Source organism: Prinia subflava, chromosome 1 (assembly GCF_021018805.1).
Source record: "Prinia subflava isolate CZ2003 ecotype Zambia chromosome 1, Cam_Psub_1.2, whole genome shotgun sequence".
NCBI classification, from domain to species: domain Eukaryota; kingdom Metazoa; phylum Chordata; class Aves; order Passeriformes; family Cisticolidae; genus Prinia; species Prinia subflava.
This window is the reverse complement of record NC_086247.1, coordinates 85,018,058-85,037,184: the sequence shown is the minus strand read 5'-3', so window position 1 is coordinate 85,037,184 and position 19,127 is coordinate 85,018,058. Positions and strand designations below refer to the sequence as shown.

Sequence of the window (19,127 nt, the reverse complement as noted above, 5' to 3'; positions counted from 1 at the left end):
TCATTTTGATTACTTTATCAGTCATGGTCTTACTGCGGTGATTGTTTGCGACTGAATGCTTCTGTCTAGGAACAAGAGCCTAGGAAAAAAACCTCTGAAAACCTCTGTTAGGTTTGCTGACTTTGTAAATGGTATTTACATCCATGCCAGGTTGTAGGTGGGTTTGTTAACAGCTTGTGTTTTCATATTCTGCTTGGGGATTGTTCTCATGTCCCCTGAAATCAAATAGGAATGTTTTCCCTCTGTGTATCCCTCATCACCTTCCTCCCCAAAATTCATTCTTGGAAAGTGATTACTTTTGTGTTCAGAAATCATCTGATGTTATTACGACTTCTAAGCATGCAATTGCAGTGATAAGGGAATATATTTTCCCTGAGATACCCTGTTTCATGTGTGTGCATTTATGTGAATGCTGATCACCTGTAAAAAGCTGCCTTTGCTTCTGCAGTAGTTGCCTTTGTCTTTAACTAACAATATTTTACCTCCAGTGTTCCCCAGTCCTGTAGGAGATGTAGGTACCTGTAGGAAATGCTACAAATAATTTATTAGACAAAACTTTCTGTGCATGCTAAGGAAGGTAAGTGTTTTTAGACATTGAAAAGCCAGTAGTGTTTTAGTAGTACGTTATCAAAGACAATTTGGTCTTTTCTGCCTGTCTGTGGAACAAAGAATATGGACGCATACTTCAGCTCTCAGAAGTCACAAATTACCCACATCTTACTTGTCAGATTTTGAAGTTTCATCACTCTTGATGCAATAATGCCTCCATACAGAGCACTTAAAGTGGTGTATCAGAAGTACTGATTCTGTACCCAGTGCTGGTGGGCAGAGAATGAAAATGCCCAATCTGACTCTGTCATTCATAGTCCAGAATGCAATGTGACTGTGTCAGGCATGGTCAAGAATGAAAACAAACATCAGTCTATTTGGTGAACACCAGCTTGCTACAGATTGTAAAACTATTTTTACTGTAGTAACTCAAGGCATTGCCCCTCTCTGTGATGTTACAGACTGTTTTAAACTGATTGTTTGAAATGCTCACAGTACCTTTTAAAAAGTATGCTTTCCTGTGTGACTTACATACTGCAGGTTTTGGGTACAGGTTGCTTCAGTTCCTCATAAGCTATCAGAAAATGATTGAAGAGTTTAACAACAAAGTATTATATTGGTTTAGATTACTTGTGCCTATTGAGATATACTTTAAAATAAGAGTTTTGTTATAGAATTTCAGTTTTGGGCAGTATCTCAGTCATCATTTACAAACCCTTATGGGATGTCTGATTCATGGGTGGCTCATAATCAAAGTTTGGCCTTAGGAAGTCATGAGTACTTTCAAGCTGGAATAACAGGAAAAAGTAGGTATAAAATTAGTTGTATTCTGAGACTTCTTACACCTTTAGACATGGCTAGCTTGTATTAAATGCAAGACACAGAATTGTTTAAGACTTCAACGGATTTACAGTGGAAGAAATTTACCAAATGATGGCCTAAACTGTCTTGCCATATTGCCCTTTAGTTCTTTTTGTATAAACTGTTTCAAAGGAGTTTTTCCTCTAATAAAACCAATTTTGAAATATATTTAGAGAGCATTCTAAGGCTGTTGTTCCAATGAAGTGCACCATTATTATACAGGGTCTTAACCTCTTTGGTGAGAATTTTGTAGTTTAAAGATGCATGTTCTTGGCTCCTGTGATACAAATATCTGTCTCATGGAAAACCCTATGGGGAGCAGGTGGCATGTCCAAGAGAACGGCACACATGCCATGTGGAAGCAGGTTTGTTATTTCAGATGTGATGGGTGAGAGCAGTGTCCAACAGCACCCACAGATGCACAGGGGCAGTAGCCTTGCTGAATCAAGCTGGCTCCTCCGGAGCACTTTGGATGGCTGCCCATGGGACACTCACAGATGTTTTATAAATCCACACAAAAGCCATAAACAGAAGACAATAATTAGATTTCTTGCCACCTGCCTCTTCTGTTCTATTTGTCAGTTTAGGTTTTAAAATCTCTATTCAGAATATGAGACACTGAAAGGTAGATGGGGAAACATGTCTCCAAGTGTCCTTTAGATAATAGCGTGTCTGGCAGTGATCTGTAGGATCCATCCAACAGGTTGTCTTGTATCTGAACTTCTGTAAGGCCTTTGACATGGTACCCCACAACACTGTTCTCTAAATTGGAGAGACGAATGTGATGGCTGGACTGTCTGGTGGATGAGGAATTGGTTTTATGGTCACACCCAGAGGGTCAATAGCTCAGTGTCCAGATGGAAACCCCCAGGGGTCTGTATTGGAACTGCTGCTGTTTATTGTCTTTATCAATGACACAGACAGAGGGATCAAGTGCACCCTCAGCACATTTACAGATGACAAAAATTTTTGTTCCAGTTGCTCAAAGTAAAGTATGTAAAGGTAAATCTTGTTAATCTTAACAGAAGAATGTGGTTGCAAGTCCATTGAGGTGTTTGTCTCTGGGTTTTCCAGGTGTTTAACCCTGTTCTGGGGGTGGTTATATGGAAAACTAAACAGACTGTTGATGTGGATTATGCAGAAGCTTGAAAACAGCTGCATCTTGTGTGAAAAGTGTAGGTTGTGGTGGACAGTCATGTCCAAGCAGCTGAACTTAGAAGTATTCTTAGTCCTCTCATCATTCCTCCCCACAGCCACAGATTAAAATGCTGGTAGAAGGAGGAATGTTTCCTATGCTGCATTGGGCAGGAGTTGCTGTTTGCAATGCAGGAAGGAGAACAGCATGAGTCCTGGGAGAGGTGCTGAGTCCTTGTCAAACAGGTACTCAGACCCTGTCCCAGAGAGGTGTCATCCCCAAAGCGAGGCAGGGATGGATTGGCATTCTGTGGGTCCCCATGTGGAAAGTCCACATCAGGACTGCATGTCATTGTGGCTGGCAAGTGACGTGTCACAGATTCAGACTGGAAGACTTTGACCGTGAGGGTTAGTGATTGCTGGAATATATTTCCAGAGGTAAATGTGGCTTTTTCACATGCTCCATTTTTGTGTGGAAGTTGATTCAGGTAAGCCTGGGTTATAACTGCCTTTAAGCTTTGCATTTTAGAGCCAGAGCATTTCACAGTCCTCCGTCTGTGTGAGACACTTGGAGGTGCCAGTTGTGGTGGCTGTTGTGAGCATTGCAGACACCTGTCCATCAGTCAGGAAACGGACTGAAACCAGCAGCTTCTTTCTCACAGTCCACCACACATTTGTCAGTTACCAGTAAATTTGCTGCTGCTCTTGATCTGCACCAGAGGATTGATCTAGTAAATGTATGAATCCCATTACCAGTCGCCAGTGGTCGTGGAGTCCTTTGGCATTAATTTCTTTATAGCATTATCATTCTCAGACTGACTCCTGCTGTGTCACAGGAAGCTTTGTATACTGCACTCATCTGGTAGACATCATAACGATCACAGTGATGTAGATTTTAAATCAACAAGAGTTTATGTGGGCATGCCTGTACTGTCCCTTGCCAGAAGCCCTTTGTTGTTCACTCTGTTAATGAGGAACTGCATTAAGAGTATCTTTTTGCATGTGTGCATACCAATTTTCTTTCTTTGTTTTCTGTGGCTATGGAAATGTGGCAGTTCTGTACAGAATATTTGTTTGGTTTTTATTTCAGTATGTTGATCTTCCCCCCCTCATTCTGCAGAGTTAAGCAGAGCACCCTAAGAGGACAGTTATCTGTTTTTTCTTTGTGTTCTGATGCCATTAACAATATCATCTTCATCTGGTGTGTGCTGTCTCCAGAGCAGTGGTTTTCCCCTCTTCTTTCCTGAATTTGACAACCTAAATAAGTGTTGATATGGTAGGTGGGTGGAGGGATGAGGGAGGCAGAGAAAAGCTGATTGCTGACTGAACTACTCTATGTGGTTTTGAGCACCACAATATAAAAAAGGCATTGAGCTATTGGAGACTGTCCAAAGGAGGGCCATGAGGATGGTGAAGGGCCTTGAGGGAAAGCCTTGTGAGGAATAGCTGAGGTCACTTGGTCTGTTCAGCCTGGAGAGGAGGAGACTCAAGGGAGACCTCTTTGTGGTCTTCAGCATCCTCACAAGGGGAAGTGGTGGTGCAAGTACTGATCTCTTCACTCTCATGACCAGTGACAGGACTTGAGGAAACAACATGAAGCTGAGTCAAGGGAGGTTTAGGTTGGTTCTTTACTGTGAGGGTGAGACACTGAAACAGGTTGCCCAGAGAAACTGTGGATGCCCCATCCCTGGAAGTGTCCATGTATTCTGATGCCATTAACAATGTTAATATTCATGCTCCTGTTCCTAATAGGAAAAAGTTTTCCACCCAGAGGGTGGTTGGGCACTGGAGCAGGCTCCCTAAGGAAGTGAGCACAGCATCAAACCTGAATTCAAGAAGCTTTTGGACAACGCTCTCAGGGCACATGGTGTAACTCTTGGGGTGTCCTGTGCAGGGCTGGGAGTTGGACTGAACAATCCTGATTGGTCCCTTCCAACTTGGCACAGTCTATTATTCTATAATCTTTTTTGCCCAGTCTGTCAGCTTATGAAGCCAGCACAAATTATCTGCATCTTTGGAAATAAAGAACTTCTCAGCCAGATTGTCTTATAAAGAATTTTAGGTACTTTTTTTCCTTTCAAATTCTAAAATTTTTATCCAAACAGAAATAGGGTTTCAAAGACTCAGTATCTAAGAAGCTGAACTGAAAAGGAACAACAGAGTTTAAAAGTTCTGTGATGATCTTTTAGAAAAATCTCTCATACTCCCTGAGGAAACAGTCAAATGCATTGATAGAATACAGGCAATGAAAAGATACTGTGACAGGAACAGAACCAGCAAGTGTGAGGAATAGAAAAACAGGGTGAAAAGTAAGGATGCTATGGAGACGATGTATAACTTCTCTGCACCAGATTTATCACTGCTGAATGCTTTGATATACCTGTTTTATAAGGTATTAAGGATTACAAGCTTGCTGCTGGAGAAATCACAAGAAGAAGTGCTAAATCAAGATTTCAAATTAAAAATCAAGTGTACAACTGGCTGCTAAATCCAGACCTTTGGAAGAAAGTGAAGAACTAAATGACTGAACCCCTATCAAAAAGTGAGAAATGTTTATAAGATCTAATGGTCATAGCCTGAAGACCTGGTATAGATAATGGATTCATACCAGCTTGCATTAAGATCTGGAATCTTGCTTCATATTTTTCAAGCCTGGCTGTATCTTGTAAGTCTTAATGCAGTTTTAGCTGAGCTTGATAATCTTGCGTGTTTACCCATGGTCTTTAGACTATACCTGTGTGCTTTTTTTTAGAAATGGAAAGCAAAGTCAGCTATTTTAGAAGAACTGAACTGGCAGCTCTGGCACAATGCAAGTAATCTGGTTAGCACAGTTTGTGGATTGCATTTTTGCAGCTATTTAGATTCTGACTATAGAAACCTATAATACCTGCTGTTAGCACTAAATGTGATAACTTTGGCCAAGGAACTCTGGCCTAATCTCCTTTAAGTTTTCTGATTCTTTCCTTCTATCACAGGTTTGGGGAAACTTCTTTCTCTCATGGCTGCACTTTCAATATTTTTATGTGTGCGTATAACAGGAATTACCTCCAATTTCCCCAGCTGATAACTTTGGAAGTGCTGAAAGCTGCTTTAGTGATTTGTTTTGTAGTCATAGATTCATAGAATGGCTTGGGTTGGAAGGGAGTTTAGAGACCATCTCATCCCAACCCCCTGCTGTGGTTAGGGACACCTTCCACTAGCCCAGGTTGCTCAGATCCCCATCCAGCCTGGCCATGAACACTTCCAGGGATGGGGCATCCACAGCTTCTCTGGGCATCCTGTTCCAGTGTCTCACTCTCACAGTAAAGAATTTCTTCCTAACATCTAATCTAAACCTACTCTCTTTCAGTTTGAAGTTATTTTCCCTTGTCCTATCACTACATGCTCTTGTAAAAAGTCACTCTCCATTTTTCTTGTATGCTTTTTTCATGGACAGGAAGGCCACAATTAGGATACCCCAAAGCTATCTCTTTACCAGGCTGAACAATGCCAATTATCTTAGCCTTTTCTTCTAGGGGAGGTGCTCCATCCCTTTAAACATCTTAGTAGCCTTCCTCTGGACTCACTCCAGCAGGTCCATGTCGTTTTTGTGTTGGGGCCCAAGAGCTGGATGCAGTGTTCCAGGTGGGGTCTCAGCAGAGCAGAGGGGCAGAATCCCCTCCCTTGCCCTACTGGCCATGCTGCTTTGGATGCAGCTCTGGATGCTGTTGGTTTTCTGGGCTGTGAGCACACATTGCTGGGCCAGGTTGAGTTTCTCATCCACCAGCACGCCCAAATCCTTCTAGGCAGGGCTTCCCTTGATCTGTTCATCCCTCACCCTCTGAGGATTATCCTCACACAGGTAGTAGTCCAGAAAGCATTTATCTGGACTCCAAGGCATATCACTGCTTAACATGAAAAAACTAAAAAGGGAAATACTGGGAAACCCATCAGCTGTAAATTTTTTTTTAACAAAACACAAAACAATAACATATGTTTATTCTGGAGAGGTGCTGCTCAGGAAGTGAAAACAGGCAGTCTGTTAAAACTGTATTGCAATATTAGCATGCAGAAGTCTTGAACCTTAGGAGGCCTTTCATGTATAGTTAAATTGCATCTTGATGACATGGAAGTGAAGGCCCTACTGGGTATGACTGGGCAACTTGTTCTCTGTGCAGGCTCTGTTGTCATTGAGATCCAGCTCAAACACTTATGGGAGCTGTTAAAGAGGGAGATGGCAAGACAGCCTTCAAAATCAGAGGTGCTAATATCATACAGCAAGGTCATGGCTGTTGTATTAAGACCAGCTCTACAAATTAATAATTTAGTCAAGTTGGACTGTTGCATTTCCATCCATAGCACTAAACTTCTATATCACCAGTGGTGGAAGCTGTTGGTTTTTAGCCATTATGCTAACTTCAAGAGAAAGTGTACAAGCACTTCTTCTAACAAAACCCCTTAACTTTCTTCTGTGATGTTTCACTGTCTTTTCATGGTAAGGGTTTCACCTCATGAGATGTTTCAGAAGACCATGCTGAGCAAAACAGCTACCATTTTTCTTTCAGGTGTAGCAGCACTAGACAATTCTAGTGTGAAGTAATGCCCTGCCTGGCATTGATTCTGCTTGTGAAGTTGGGAGCTCTGACTAATTTTTCATATATTACCCCAGCAGCCCACTAAGAAGCCACCAAAAGACTTTTACAAAGCAGATTTTAAAGTGTGTCAGGCCAGGCCTTCATAATGGGGTACCCCTGGCAGAGGTTGCTGTGGTGATGCACTACATTAGTTCACAGTTTGATGTGCTCATCACACACGAGCTGTCTCGAGGGAAGCACATTCCTGTCGTGGCAGGTGGCAGGGAGGAGAGGATGGGTACTGCTTGGAGCTTTCAATGGTGAGCTGTTCACTTGAGGGATGTTGGGACCAGTAGGTGTCTGGTGTTTCTAATTGCTTGGTTATGGTGTTAACCAGAACAGGACAAGTGCTTTGACCTGCCTCTGCAGAGGACATGATGTGGAATGTGTTAACTCACACTTCAAATCACAGAATCATAGAGTGGTTTGGGTTGAAAGGGACCTTAAAGATCATGTAGTTCCAACCCCCCTGCCATGGATGGGCAGGAACACTTTCCACTAGACCATCCAACCTGGTCTTAAACATTTCCAGGGATAGTGGGTCCACAGCTTCGCTGGGTAACCTGTTCTAGTGTCTCATCACCTTTGCAGTAAGGGATTTATTTCTAGTACCTAATCTAAACTTACTCTCTCTCAGACTGAAGCCATTGCCATTTGTCCTGTCACTATGTGCCCTTGTAAAAGGTAATGTGAGTGTATTCCAGAGGTGTAGGGATCATGATCCAGCATTCCCTTAAAGAAAGAGGCAGTTGTGATATATTGTTTTATTTTAGTACTCAGGGACCCCCTTGAGGGTTCGGGGATCAAGCGTGATTGGTAGTGCTCAGATATGCCCTGACATGCCCGGGAGTTTGAATAAGTCATGTAGTCAAGGCAGACTAACAAAGACCTTCCTCTCAGCTCAAGTCCTGTAAATACTCTTGGTGTGTCCTAAAGGAGATAAATCACAATTTCATACAGACTCATTAGTGTTTTCTCCCACTCTGCATTCCTTCATATGAGATAGGTTAGAACTGGAATTCAGGGTTAGAATTAGAAATAATAACCACAGCTCTGTGCAATTAAAATAAAATCCTTAAATTTTCAACATTTGCCTCCTTTAATTTTAGAGAGTTCAGATGGGGAAGGAGGGTTTTAACAGGACTCTTTATATTTGTGTTTGGCACATTCCAGCCTTAAAGAGCTTTTCAGAAGTGTCACTGAGACTACTTCCCTAAGAAAACTATGAACCAGCATTGTAAAAATCTGCGACATTGTATTATTCCTGATAGCACAAATGAAATGTATGAATTCTATTGCAGGACTATCCCGTTTGCTACTGTTCATATTGTTCATCTAATTGCAATTTCCTTTATAATATTTTTCAAAGCCAAACCTGAGTGTGTTGTTCGCTGAAGCCAATTAGTGATTATCCTCGGCTGAAACACAAATGCATTTTCTATGAGTCATTAATAAAATCAGCACTAATGGTGATTGCTGCAGAAAGCAACTGAAAGGACAAACAAACGGTTGAACGGTTTTCAGTTCAGCAGGTTCAGTTCGGTGCATTACTGGACTAAACCCTTTATAAACTCTCGTTGGTTTGGCTTGAGGAAGCCTTGTGCTGGCTGTTTCCCACTTTAGCTTTTTTGCTGAAATGCCCCTAAACAAAAATAAGTCCTCCTGTTCTCATCTGTTGATGTGACGACTCAAATTAACACATGGTTTTTGACTAACCTGAAAGAACTTGCCAGGTGCTGGAGGTTTTCTATTTGCATCTTGGTTCACAAATATAAGTTTAGGGTTTTATGTTTAAAAAAAATTTCTTGGAAATCGTTGATGGTATCTTTACATAAATTTAAATAAAGAAGTTTAATGCCAAAAATACATTACTGCTCTTTTAAAACTTTTTTTTTACTGACCATCCCCCCCACTCTCTGCCCTTGGAGAGCAGAAATTTTGTAATTTGAGGTTCTTTTTCCCTCTCCTCAACTTTTAAAGTCTGATACTCTAGATTCAGGCTTCCAGTACTAACCAGAACCTCAGAAATGTATGTACAGCAGTGGCAGAGATTATATTCTGAAAAACGTCTGTAAAAACATTACTTGGAAAACCCACTGAATATGAAATAATGAGTAGCATTTTTAGTCCTTCTTATTCTCATGCAAGCTGTTTTGTGAGTGCTCATTTTATATAAGAATCACTGGACAGTTTCACATATAAAACATATATGAGTATAATTAAGATGTAATCAAACTGATTATCATTCTCAATGACTTCAAAATATCTTTGATCATTGCCAAAGAGCAGCCGTCTGTATAGGTGCTGCATTTGTCTTACAGTGCTTTTTGCACTTTATCTTGTTCAGAGCCAAAATAATTCTTGGTATGATACAACTGAGTTTGTGTGTGCTTTGCAAAGGTCCTGTTTTCAGTCATTGACCCATTAGTTGGCATTTGGCACTTGGAGATATGTCATTCTGCTACTGCAAAATTCTACAAGTTCTACCAAAAAACCCCAAATGCCAGTTTTTACAAGTTTAGTTCAAATGAAGTTGGAGTTTTTAAAATTAAAGATTCTATTTAAGTAGAATAGAAACAGAGTTTTCCGTGTACTGGACTGTTGTGTTCCTGAGCACTGAATGAAATACGGGATTTAATAACAAAGACCTAATTATCTTTTTTAAAAGCTAATGACATTGGGAAAGTCTTTTTCTTTAGTCTTACTGACTTTTCCAAATGTGATATAACTGTTCAGTTTCCAACCTTAGCAGAATAACCTCTAAAATAATAAGAAATTTGAATATTGACAGCATTCCATTAATACCTTATTGACTGTAGTGTAAACCTTCTGCATGCACCTGAAATCTGCTTTAAACCCTTGATATTCACTGCAGCAGAACTGACTTATTATTTCCAGAATCGGTGATGAAATTGCACCAGTGTTGTCATTGTTTCTCAAATAACAGTGAATTTTAGAAATTTTACTTAACTCTCCCTTGTTTCAACTTTGACAATCTTGAAATCTGAATACTTGCCCTAGTTTTGTTAGCTCTCACTGTATCCGTTTAACTGCAGCACTCGGTTTCAGGGCCTATGAGAGAAATCTAGTTTTGGTGGTTACTCTGCTGAAACAGAAAACAAAAAAGTAAATTATATTTTATTTTACTGATTTTTTTGGGGACAATATTTACAGGTTAAATACACCAAAAGAAATGGAAGCACTGCTTTTATTTGATGGGGGCATCAGTTAGGATCACCATGTGAGTAATAAGCAAAAAGTCTGGAGTGTATGTGTGTGTGTTGGAAGGTAGGGGTGTTTGGTGGTAAAGGTGATTGATGAAGAAAGGAAAGTGAGCAGTGATTTCAAAGTAACAAGTGGAAAATAGTAGTGAATTGAGATGAGCAGAAAAATACTGTCTTCAGAATTTCATTGCCCTATTAGCTTGGGTCTGTACCCATGCCATATGTTTGGGATGTTTTATTATCTAATAATAAACAGATTCGGTGTAATTAAAAAGGCTGGATTGCTAGATTTTAGTTGGGTACTCTGAGGAAAAGTGTGTTTGGAGAGATAAAGCATGACTGATATAGCTGTCAGGTGAAGAAATGTTTGAATAACAATATATATGCAAGAATATTCAATAAATCAAGGGACTGTATTACTTTGTATAAGATTTTAAATAGTGTTTTAAGTGGTACTTCTCTTTTCATCACTTTTTATGCTTTGCAAGCTTTTCCCTTTGTTTTGAATAAATACCATGTTTTGAAATGAGTAACTGCTCTGTAGTACCTAATTTAGTGTGTGTAGGTGAAGTGACACAATACCTGTTTTGAGTTGTTCTGTCCTTCCTTCACTGAGTAATTTTACAGAATTGTTATTCTTAGGGAACGAAGTGTCCTTAATTTAAAAATATGTAAATAAAGACTTCCATATGGTTGACATAAAATTCATAATTGTCTTTCCATCTTTACTAGTATGCAATTTTAGTTCAACCTGGAATATTGCATCTGCACTGGATTCAGGTTTATTTAATGAAACTGCTAACTAGGGACTGATTTGGAGCCTGTTGAAATTTTCACAAGAAATTTTCACTTCAACAGTCTTTGATTTAGCTTACTCTGTTGTAGTCACTGTTCCAATGATTGTTGCTGCCTAACATTTTATGCTTTGCAGTTTGAGAATGGCAAACAAACTGCTAGGTAAGAAAACAGTGATGTTTGTGTCTTTCTTCCATGCTAATACCCTGTATTAAATGTTGTAGGTAGCTGTTGGTTTGCTTGGCATAAACTGTGCTTTAAAAGGTCCCTTTGGGACAGTTCTTCGATGGTACCTGCAGGGTATGTGCACAGAAAGGACAGTAGTGTCTTGGGGCACAGATATACAAATATTATGATCCTGGGTAGTTTTTTTTTTTCAAAAGGAGTCGCAAGCAGTGGGGTTCAGCAATTGTCTTCCTATTGCTGATACGTTTGAAAAAAGAGAAAGTTTCTACAGCATGTGCGAGGAAAATCTAATTCCAGTAATCAGTGTAGGAATATCTACCTGAAAAATCCTGAGTCTCATGTATGAATACCTGCCTCATACAATCTTGTGGTGGTGTTATATTTCAAGTATCCAATTATGATGAATGTTATTTGATCCTATTATTATAATCATTATTTCAACCAAGAGAAGCAAAACTAGATGGTAGGGTGGGATCTTCAGGAGTTACCAGCTCTGGCCAAACTGTGTTTGGCTCGAAGTTGCTGAGAGTTTCAGTGTTGATTTTTGTGGGAGATGGGTTAGGTCACTGCACAGTACTTTTGAAATCCCACCTCTAGCTATTTTTGAGTTGAGTGTGTGATTATTTCCTCACAGGGAGGAGTCCATCACCACAGCCTTCCAAAAACACAGGTGATATACATCAGTCAAAATACCAGATTCCAGTAACTTAAACCATCTCCTTTCTGAGAAGATTCACTAATAAAGCTGACAGGCTGATGCTGATCACTTGTGAGCACAGTAGTGAAATGTGTGCTATGGGCTTCACTGGAAGTTGTAAGTGCTGAAGATGTCCAGGATCAGGCTTTGGATGAGCCATTCAGGACCATGTGTGGTCTCTCATGTGCTGGTTTCATGCTTGCTTGCAGTAGTTGGAACTAACCAGCCATGACAAAAAAAAGAACATTGCAGGACTTAAATTGGTGCTGGTGCTACTTCTGCTTTTAGGGTGAACACGATCTGAAAGCCCCTCTGCACTCAGCCTGTGAAAAGCGCTCAGCATGTGCCGTAGCTTCTGAAATCTGCGGAGCAGCTTGCGTCAGTGCGTGCTGGAGGAGCGAACCTTCTGGCATGTACTGCACTCCACAGCTAACCCATCTTCTGCCCTCAGTTTTCAATTTTTCAATGGCATGGAGTTGCTAGAGGTGATGGGGAAAGAATAGCATGTAAATTTACTTTCGGGTCTCAGGCCCTCATTTTACTGGAGTGACTCACTTGAAGTGATACTAGTGTCCAAGATAAACCTCTCAGATGTGTCATACAAATGCTTATTATGGTAATTAATCTGTCAATATAATTAACTATCCTTGGCTCAGCAGCCTATCAATGTCTATATTAGTATTACTGCTACATTATCTTTCTAAATGAATGTGTGTATAAAGTTTGTTTTGGATCAGCTTTTGGCTGTAGAGCCCTCCTGGTTTCCCTCAATGTTTCTGACTGTTACTGTGTGTTTCTGATTGTTTCCCACAATCTCTCTGACATAGTGGTGAAGTTTGTGCACCTTGCAGAGGTGTGTCGTGGTGCTGAGGTCAGGATCTCTTGTAAAAGGACTTGCTGTTTGTGCAATGGCAAGTGAAGAAACAAAGTGTGTGTAGGGGACAACTGGAGGAGTTTCTGAGCCAGCAAAGCAAAGGGGTTGTAGATGATGCAGCCTCAGGTAGCCACACACTTGAGCAGTGAAAATTCCTCTTCTTCCCCCAGCTGGCAAATAAAATGCCTGGTAGGTGCAGATTGTGTTCATGTTGTTGGCAAAGGATCTCTTGTACATAAAAGTGTGACTTTCCATGTGTGGTGTTGAACATGTGGAATTATTACAGGGGTGTGCATCATTACAAAAGGATAGATTAAGGTGCATTTTATAATGATCCTTTTGCTTGAATCCTTATCTCTATAAGTGCATCTGAAAAATTCATAATGTGGCATCTGAGATAATTCGAAAGAGTTCTAGTGAATAATGTAGTTTTTGTGTGTCTGAGCTGCAGATTATATTCTTGGAAGTCCTATTTGAGAAGTCAGCTAAATGTGCTTTCAGAAGTGTTTTATTTCTTAACAGTCATAGGAGCAAAGAAAATTTCAAAAATAAAATGACAGTTGAAATGAGCATTGACAATGCAAAGCAGTAGATATTAGTAGTTGTTTTAAATATATCCAGTAACATTTTTAATGCATCAGAAATTTGATCAATCTTGTAACTTATTATGATAGCCGACTAAGAAAGAGAGGCTAACTTTGTGGATGAAAACTGTGAGTTTTATTAAGTGAGTTTTATTAAGTGCAAATCCTTCTTAAAGGTTTCCAAAAATAAAAAACCCAAAATCCATACCACAAACATGTTTGTTCTTTGAAATATATTTTGTTTGGTTTATCAACTGGGTAAAGAAAAATGATTGTGTGAGTTTAAAGGCAGCTGCATGTCACAATTTCAGGTTGTAACATCTGTTCAGAGAAAGGGAAGGGTGGGAGAAGATGCAACTTCATTTTCCTAGAAGTGTAAGAACAATTATATTTTCAGAAAGGAGTTTAGATCTTTTTAGTAAAGATACTCCTTTTTTTAAGAGCTCACTATTGAGCCTTGGGAGAAGCATGACTAAGCTATATGCTGGTGTCTTAGCAACGTGAAGGCAAGTGTTTTAAAATCTGGCTGTATAGAGATGATCTCTGCTTGTCTGAATGATGGTGTTGTTTCCTCAAAATCATTAATATTCCATCTGTCTAGAGCAGGACTTGTGCTGTGCTGGATAAATGTGTTTAACTTGAATCTTTTCTTCTCATACCTTTTTGCTTCTTTTCGCAGGGAATGAAGTATCTGTGCATTCCTGCTGCTGACTCACCCTCGCAGAACTTGTAAGTATTCTTTAAAAATACGTCACAAAGCCCCAGAAATCCCATGGTACCATGATGCCTATTTTAAAATTTACTGAAAGCCCTGATACTGATCTCTAATGAGTATGACACAAATGTGAGGTTTAATCTTTTAAGAAAACACAGTAACACTTCATTTCACCCTGCTTTTTGTGTTTGTAGGAGGCTCAGTATGTAAACATGCTTCATCTGTGGCCTTAAACTTCAGGAATTCCTTAGTGAGTCTGGGCCAAATTCAGTCACAGTTTATTCTAGCCACTGTTTTTGTAAATCTTCATGTTTTGCTCCTCTTTTTTTTTTTTTTCAGTGCAGCCATTAACAAAACAAAATATTTGAAAGAGGTTTGAAGCCCAATGCCTCAAGGGTTGAAATAAATTCCTCACAGTGGGCCTTCAACACAAAATCTCTGGGTGCAAACTACCCCTGCAGCTATCTGCTGGGGACTTCTTGGAGCTGCCTCAGAAGTCCTTGCTGCTCTTAGCACAAGCTGGCATGGCAGGGAGTTTTCAGCCCTGCAGTGACTCGCACCTTGAGGACATAGGTACTGCAGCTAGGGTGTCCAAGCCTTGCTCTTTCTCATCTCTGCTAAAGTGCACGTAATGCTCATTGACTTACCCCTGGTTTTAACTGAGCATAGCAAGTCTTGATTCCAAAGAGAAATGAAAACAAGAACTTGGATGGTGACCAGCTCTTTCTTCCAGAGCTCACTGTTTATGTTGGGGAGAGGTGAGGGGGTTTCATCCACACCCTGCTACCAAGTTTTGGTAGAGAAACAAGTAGTGGAAAGAGGCCTGGTAGGTATGGAAGGAAGTGCAGCACTGCTTTTCTCTGGTATCACAGCAATATTCCGGCTCGTGCTTTTGGGGGATATTTTTAGGGCGTGTGTTTCTCATATTCTAGAAAGATTCCAGTGTGGCACTTGATGTGTGATGATTTGCCTTTTCATTCTGCATTTCTGTCACGATTTCAGGGGAAGGGGAAAAAAAGAGCACCACACCCCACCCGCAATAAAAACCACCCTAAAACCCATAAATTTCAGGTCTATAATGAGAAGGCAGATAGCTAACTGCCTTTGTCATGGACAACTTCCATGGCCTTAATATTTAGAATAAAAATAAATAAATAGCCTTTTGGGAAGGAAAGCTAATATGAGATTAGAAGAAAACATTCACATGTCATTAATTGTTCATTGCCATTTTGAGGTGTGTAACATTTTTGACAACGTTTTCTAAATCTCCTTCTTTTGTTAATAGAGATCAATTGGGAATAGAAAGAGAAAGGATGGCATTTGTGATGAGCAATAATCAATTACAATTCCCTCACTGTTAAATATCAAGGAGTTATATTGAAAAATCCTCTCCTGTGCTTGAGCTGTCTGGCGCAGTACCAAGGCTCTTAAGGCTTCCGTAAGAAGATAGAATATTTGCATGAGTATTGTTTCTGTTACACTGCAGGCATCTAAAATACTTGCTTTGGTATCAGGTGGTTGCAAGCAAACGTCATTACTTCTAATACTGATACATTCTATCACTTAAAATAAAACTTGATGAGTAACCGATTTTTCTTCTTTGGCTTTATACAGTCCAGGCCTTCAAGTAAAATCAAATCATGATGCTCACAAATAGCACCATTGCTTGCTTTGCACATGCAATCTTCTGAAAGCAAGGGGAAGTTGTCTGTCTTCAGCCTGTTAGGACTGGATGCAGTCTGATCTAGGAGTGGTTAACCATACTGCCTGTGCCCACTGTGGAGGGAGGGATAGCCAGGGAACAGGAAAAGGAATTGGTCCCTCTGCAACATCTTTGTGTGTCTACCCTCTTCTTGTGAAAGATGGATTCTGCTGGCGTCAAGGAGAAAAAAAAAACTAACCAAGCAGCATCCTGTATTGCAGGTCCTTGTGTTCTTTTAGCAATGGTTGACAGGCACAACTAACAGGGTGCACGCTGCTCTCTTGTCTGTTTCCCAACAGCAAGGACCAACTGGAAGCCTTTACCCACTGAATTTTGGGACTGTGAGCTCTTAATGCACTTCCATTTCCACACTTATTCTTGTGTGCATAATACACATTTACTCCTAGAAAACTTGTTTAGTGGAGTTCTTTTCCTCAGAGGAATGACTTGCCAGGGAAATACAGCAGGGATTCCCCTGTTAGCATGTGGGTCTTCACTAAAGTGTCTCAAAAGCTTTATATTACTCTCCTGTTCTGCCCCTAGCAAGCATAGGAAGAAAGCAATTGCTTTTCAGACTCAAGATACTTCCTAGATGTTAAATCAATGTTTTCCCTGGACTGTGAGAATTTTACCTTGGGCCAGTAACTGCTCCAGAAATGTCATCTTCTGTAGAACTCGTCACTAAAAAGTTATTTCTATAGAAATATAATCTTCCCTTCCTGCCCTGTTCCAGTTAATTGTCTTTGGCTGCGTGTTTCTAAGGAATTAACCTCCAACAGTCAGGTGGTTAATGGTGATGATACAGAAGCCAGATGACCTATTAAGAGGAGAAAATTTTGGTAGATTGCTTTTTCTTTTACACCACCAAAGGAAAAAAAACATTGAGATGCTTCATCCTATCTGATTTGGATGCTGTCTTTCTAACCTTTATAAATATTAGTAGAAGTCCAACTAACAAAGAATGAAAATATAGCTCTGGTATCATAACTCTGCTCTTGGTCTAGTTTTGAATTATGCGGTGTGCTAATGTGTAAGTTTAGATAACTTTTACAACATCCTGGTAGGGGCGTTGTACTGGTGGTGGTTCTTCCTGTGGTGTTTTCCCACTGTGAAGATGATGCAGTTCAGGACCCAGCTTTCAGCTGGAAGATAAGAGCCAGATACGGTGTAATAAATTGTCCTGAAGTCCAACAAATGGGCTGCAAATCAACACGTTTGTCAAGTGCTTTCCTGTTAGAGATGATAGTCAACTGTTTTGTGGTTAATGTAAGACTTACATTCTTCTTTGTGTCTGGCCCTTGCCACGCAGCTAACTGGTCCTCAATCTTAGTTTTCATCTGAACATGATTTTACCATAACTTTGAAAATGAGTTTAGGCAGCTGTGTCTGGTGGCTCCAGAAGATCCCCTGATGCCGTAGGGCTGTGGAGGAGTACATACCTCCTTTTCTCTGGCTCAGGGTGAGGAGGGCCAGGGTGCTATAGAACAGCACTAATTCTAGATGTGACTGTTTCTCTTCTCATTTTCATGAATGCCTGTAAACACACTTGAAAGCACATCAGCAGTGAGGAAGGATGAAGAAAACTGGGTGAACTGAGTTCAGGATGTGTCTTACCAAAATTTGTGTGAGACCATTGAAATGAATTCTCTGGTGCATGAAGCTGCCCTCCTGGCCACATTTTCTAGAGAGAAAGAGAAAAGAGAAGATCAGGTTGTCGATATAGACCTAACCAAGCTGCATCTGAGTGAATGTTTTCCATCTCAATTAAGATCTTCATTGTGCAGTAGCAAAGCCTCTTGTACACATAGCCAGAGATCTCATTTGTCCTCTCGTTTATTTATGTGAAACCTCTTGTGCTCCTCTGGCAGACCTGAGCACCATGATTTGTTAGAACTCAGCCAGTGACAGTGGTTTGGCATGGCAGTCCAAACACACATGCATTTGTAAGGCTTTGTCTTCACTTATCCCATATACTTCATCAGCTCCTTGAGAAACATAAAACCCTGAGTTGACCTGCTGTCCTAAAGCTTGGGATTGCATTGAGCCTTGAGAAAAAAGCTGCTCAGGTCTTCTCTAGCTGTGTTTTCCATGCTATATCCAGTGATGCAGGAACTGCATTGAATAGGGAGTCCTGGGCTTTGGGATCTTCTTTTAGTTTATTCCAGTTAGATACCTTTGCCTTTGCATGTTCTGCAGGCAGTGACACTCTGTTGCATCAGTGTTGTCCTTCAGGCCAGGAATGTTTACAGTATCAGCAGCTGTACTGTTAGGCAGGAAGGGAAGCTTCCTTTTATGTGGGTATTCCTGATTTTTGTGTGGCTGCTGGTGCTGGGCTGAGGTTTTTTTCTTTTACCCTTGTGGTATAATATTCACCCAGAAAGGGGAAACATCTTGAATACAGGACATTGTGCTTCATGGGTGTTGAGCGCAATGTGCTTTCAGGTTTGCCCTTGCCAACAGGCCTGGTAATGACTGCCCCCTAAGAACCTCTTTCCTCTGCCTATGTTGCCCACATTGCTACTGCTTCTGAGCTTGAATTGCAGGAGCACTCAAAGGCCACAGTGAACTCCAGCTCTGTCGAACTAAGAGATGCTGCTTGCAGCTGTGGCAAACTGCAGGCAGCGCCAAAGGCTTCCCAGTCGGAAAGGAGGGGTGAGCACCTTGGGACTGGGATGCAAAGAGGCAGTGCTGCATAGCCTCTCAGATGATAACAGCTGCCCACTTGCTATCCTTCACTCTGCCCCACTTAAAATGAGAGGGGCATGTGTAAAGGATAATGAGATCAGAAACCCTGAAGTTCGCAAATGGAGTCTTCTCTATGTTTTCTTCTCTGCTGCTTTAAAACGGGTGGGCTGTAGGCTGACACCCTGAATACAGGCAGAAGGGGTACTGCTGCCTGAAAGGAGAGGACTGTAAGGAACTAAAGAAAACAGGTCTTGAATTGAGCATTTTTTCATAGCAGAGACAAAAGGGAGTGATTTCACATAACCAAGCAGAAAGTCGTCATGTTTAGATATGCCCTAGCACATGTCTTGAAGGAGGAGGTAAAGTTATGCATAAGTTTGGGTAGCAGGTAGTGTCTCTCCCAAAGAGACATTATGTCTGGAGAACTGCTCGTGTAGCTGTGCTGAGTTCCATCTGAGCACACAAGGATGTGTGAGGTCAAGTCACTGCTTTAAAGAAGAATCAAACA

At 40.7% G+C, this 19,127-nt stretch overlaps 1 protein-coding gene across 4 annotated transcripts in view; it reads left to right on the top strand.

The window, feature by feature from the left end:
* The window catches only part of DUSP22 (dual specificity phosphatase 22), a 43,425-nt gene that overhangs the window by 15,608 nt on the left and 8,690 nt on the right, over positions 1-19,127 (top strand). For all 4 annotated transcript variants that reach the window (XM_063401366.1, XM_063401392.1, XM_063401374.1 and 1 more), the window contains one exon: positions 14,197-14,246. In XM_063401366.1, the coding sequence (XP_063257436.1) occupies positions 14,197-14,246 (50 nt within the window). The remainder of the gene's footprint in view (positions 1-14,196; positions 14,247-19,127) is intronic.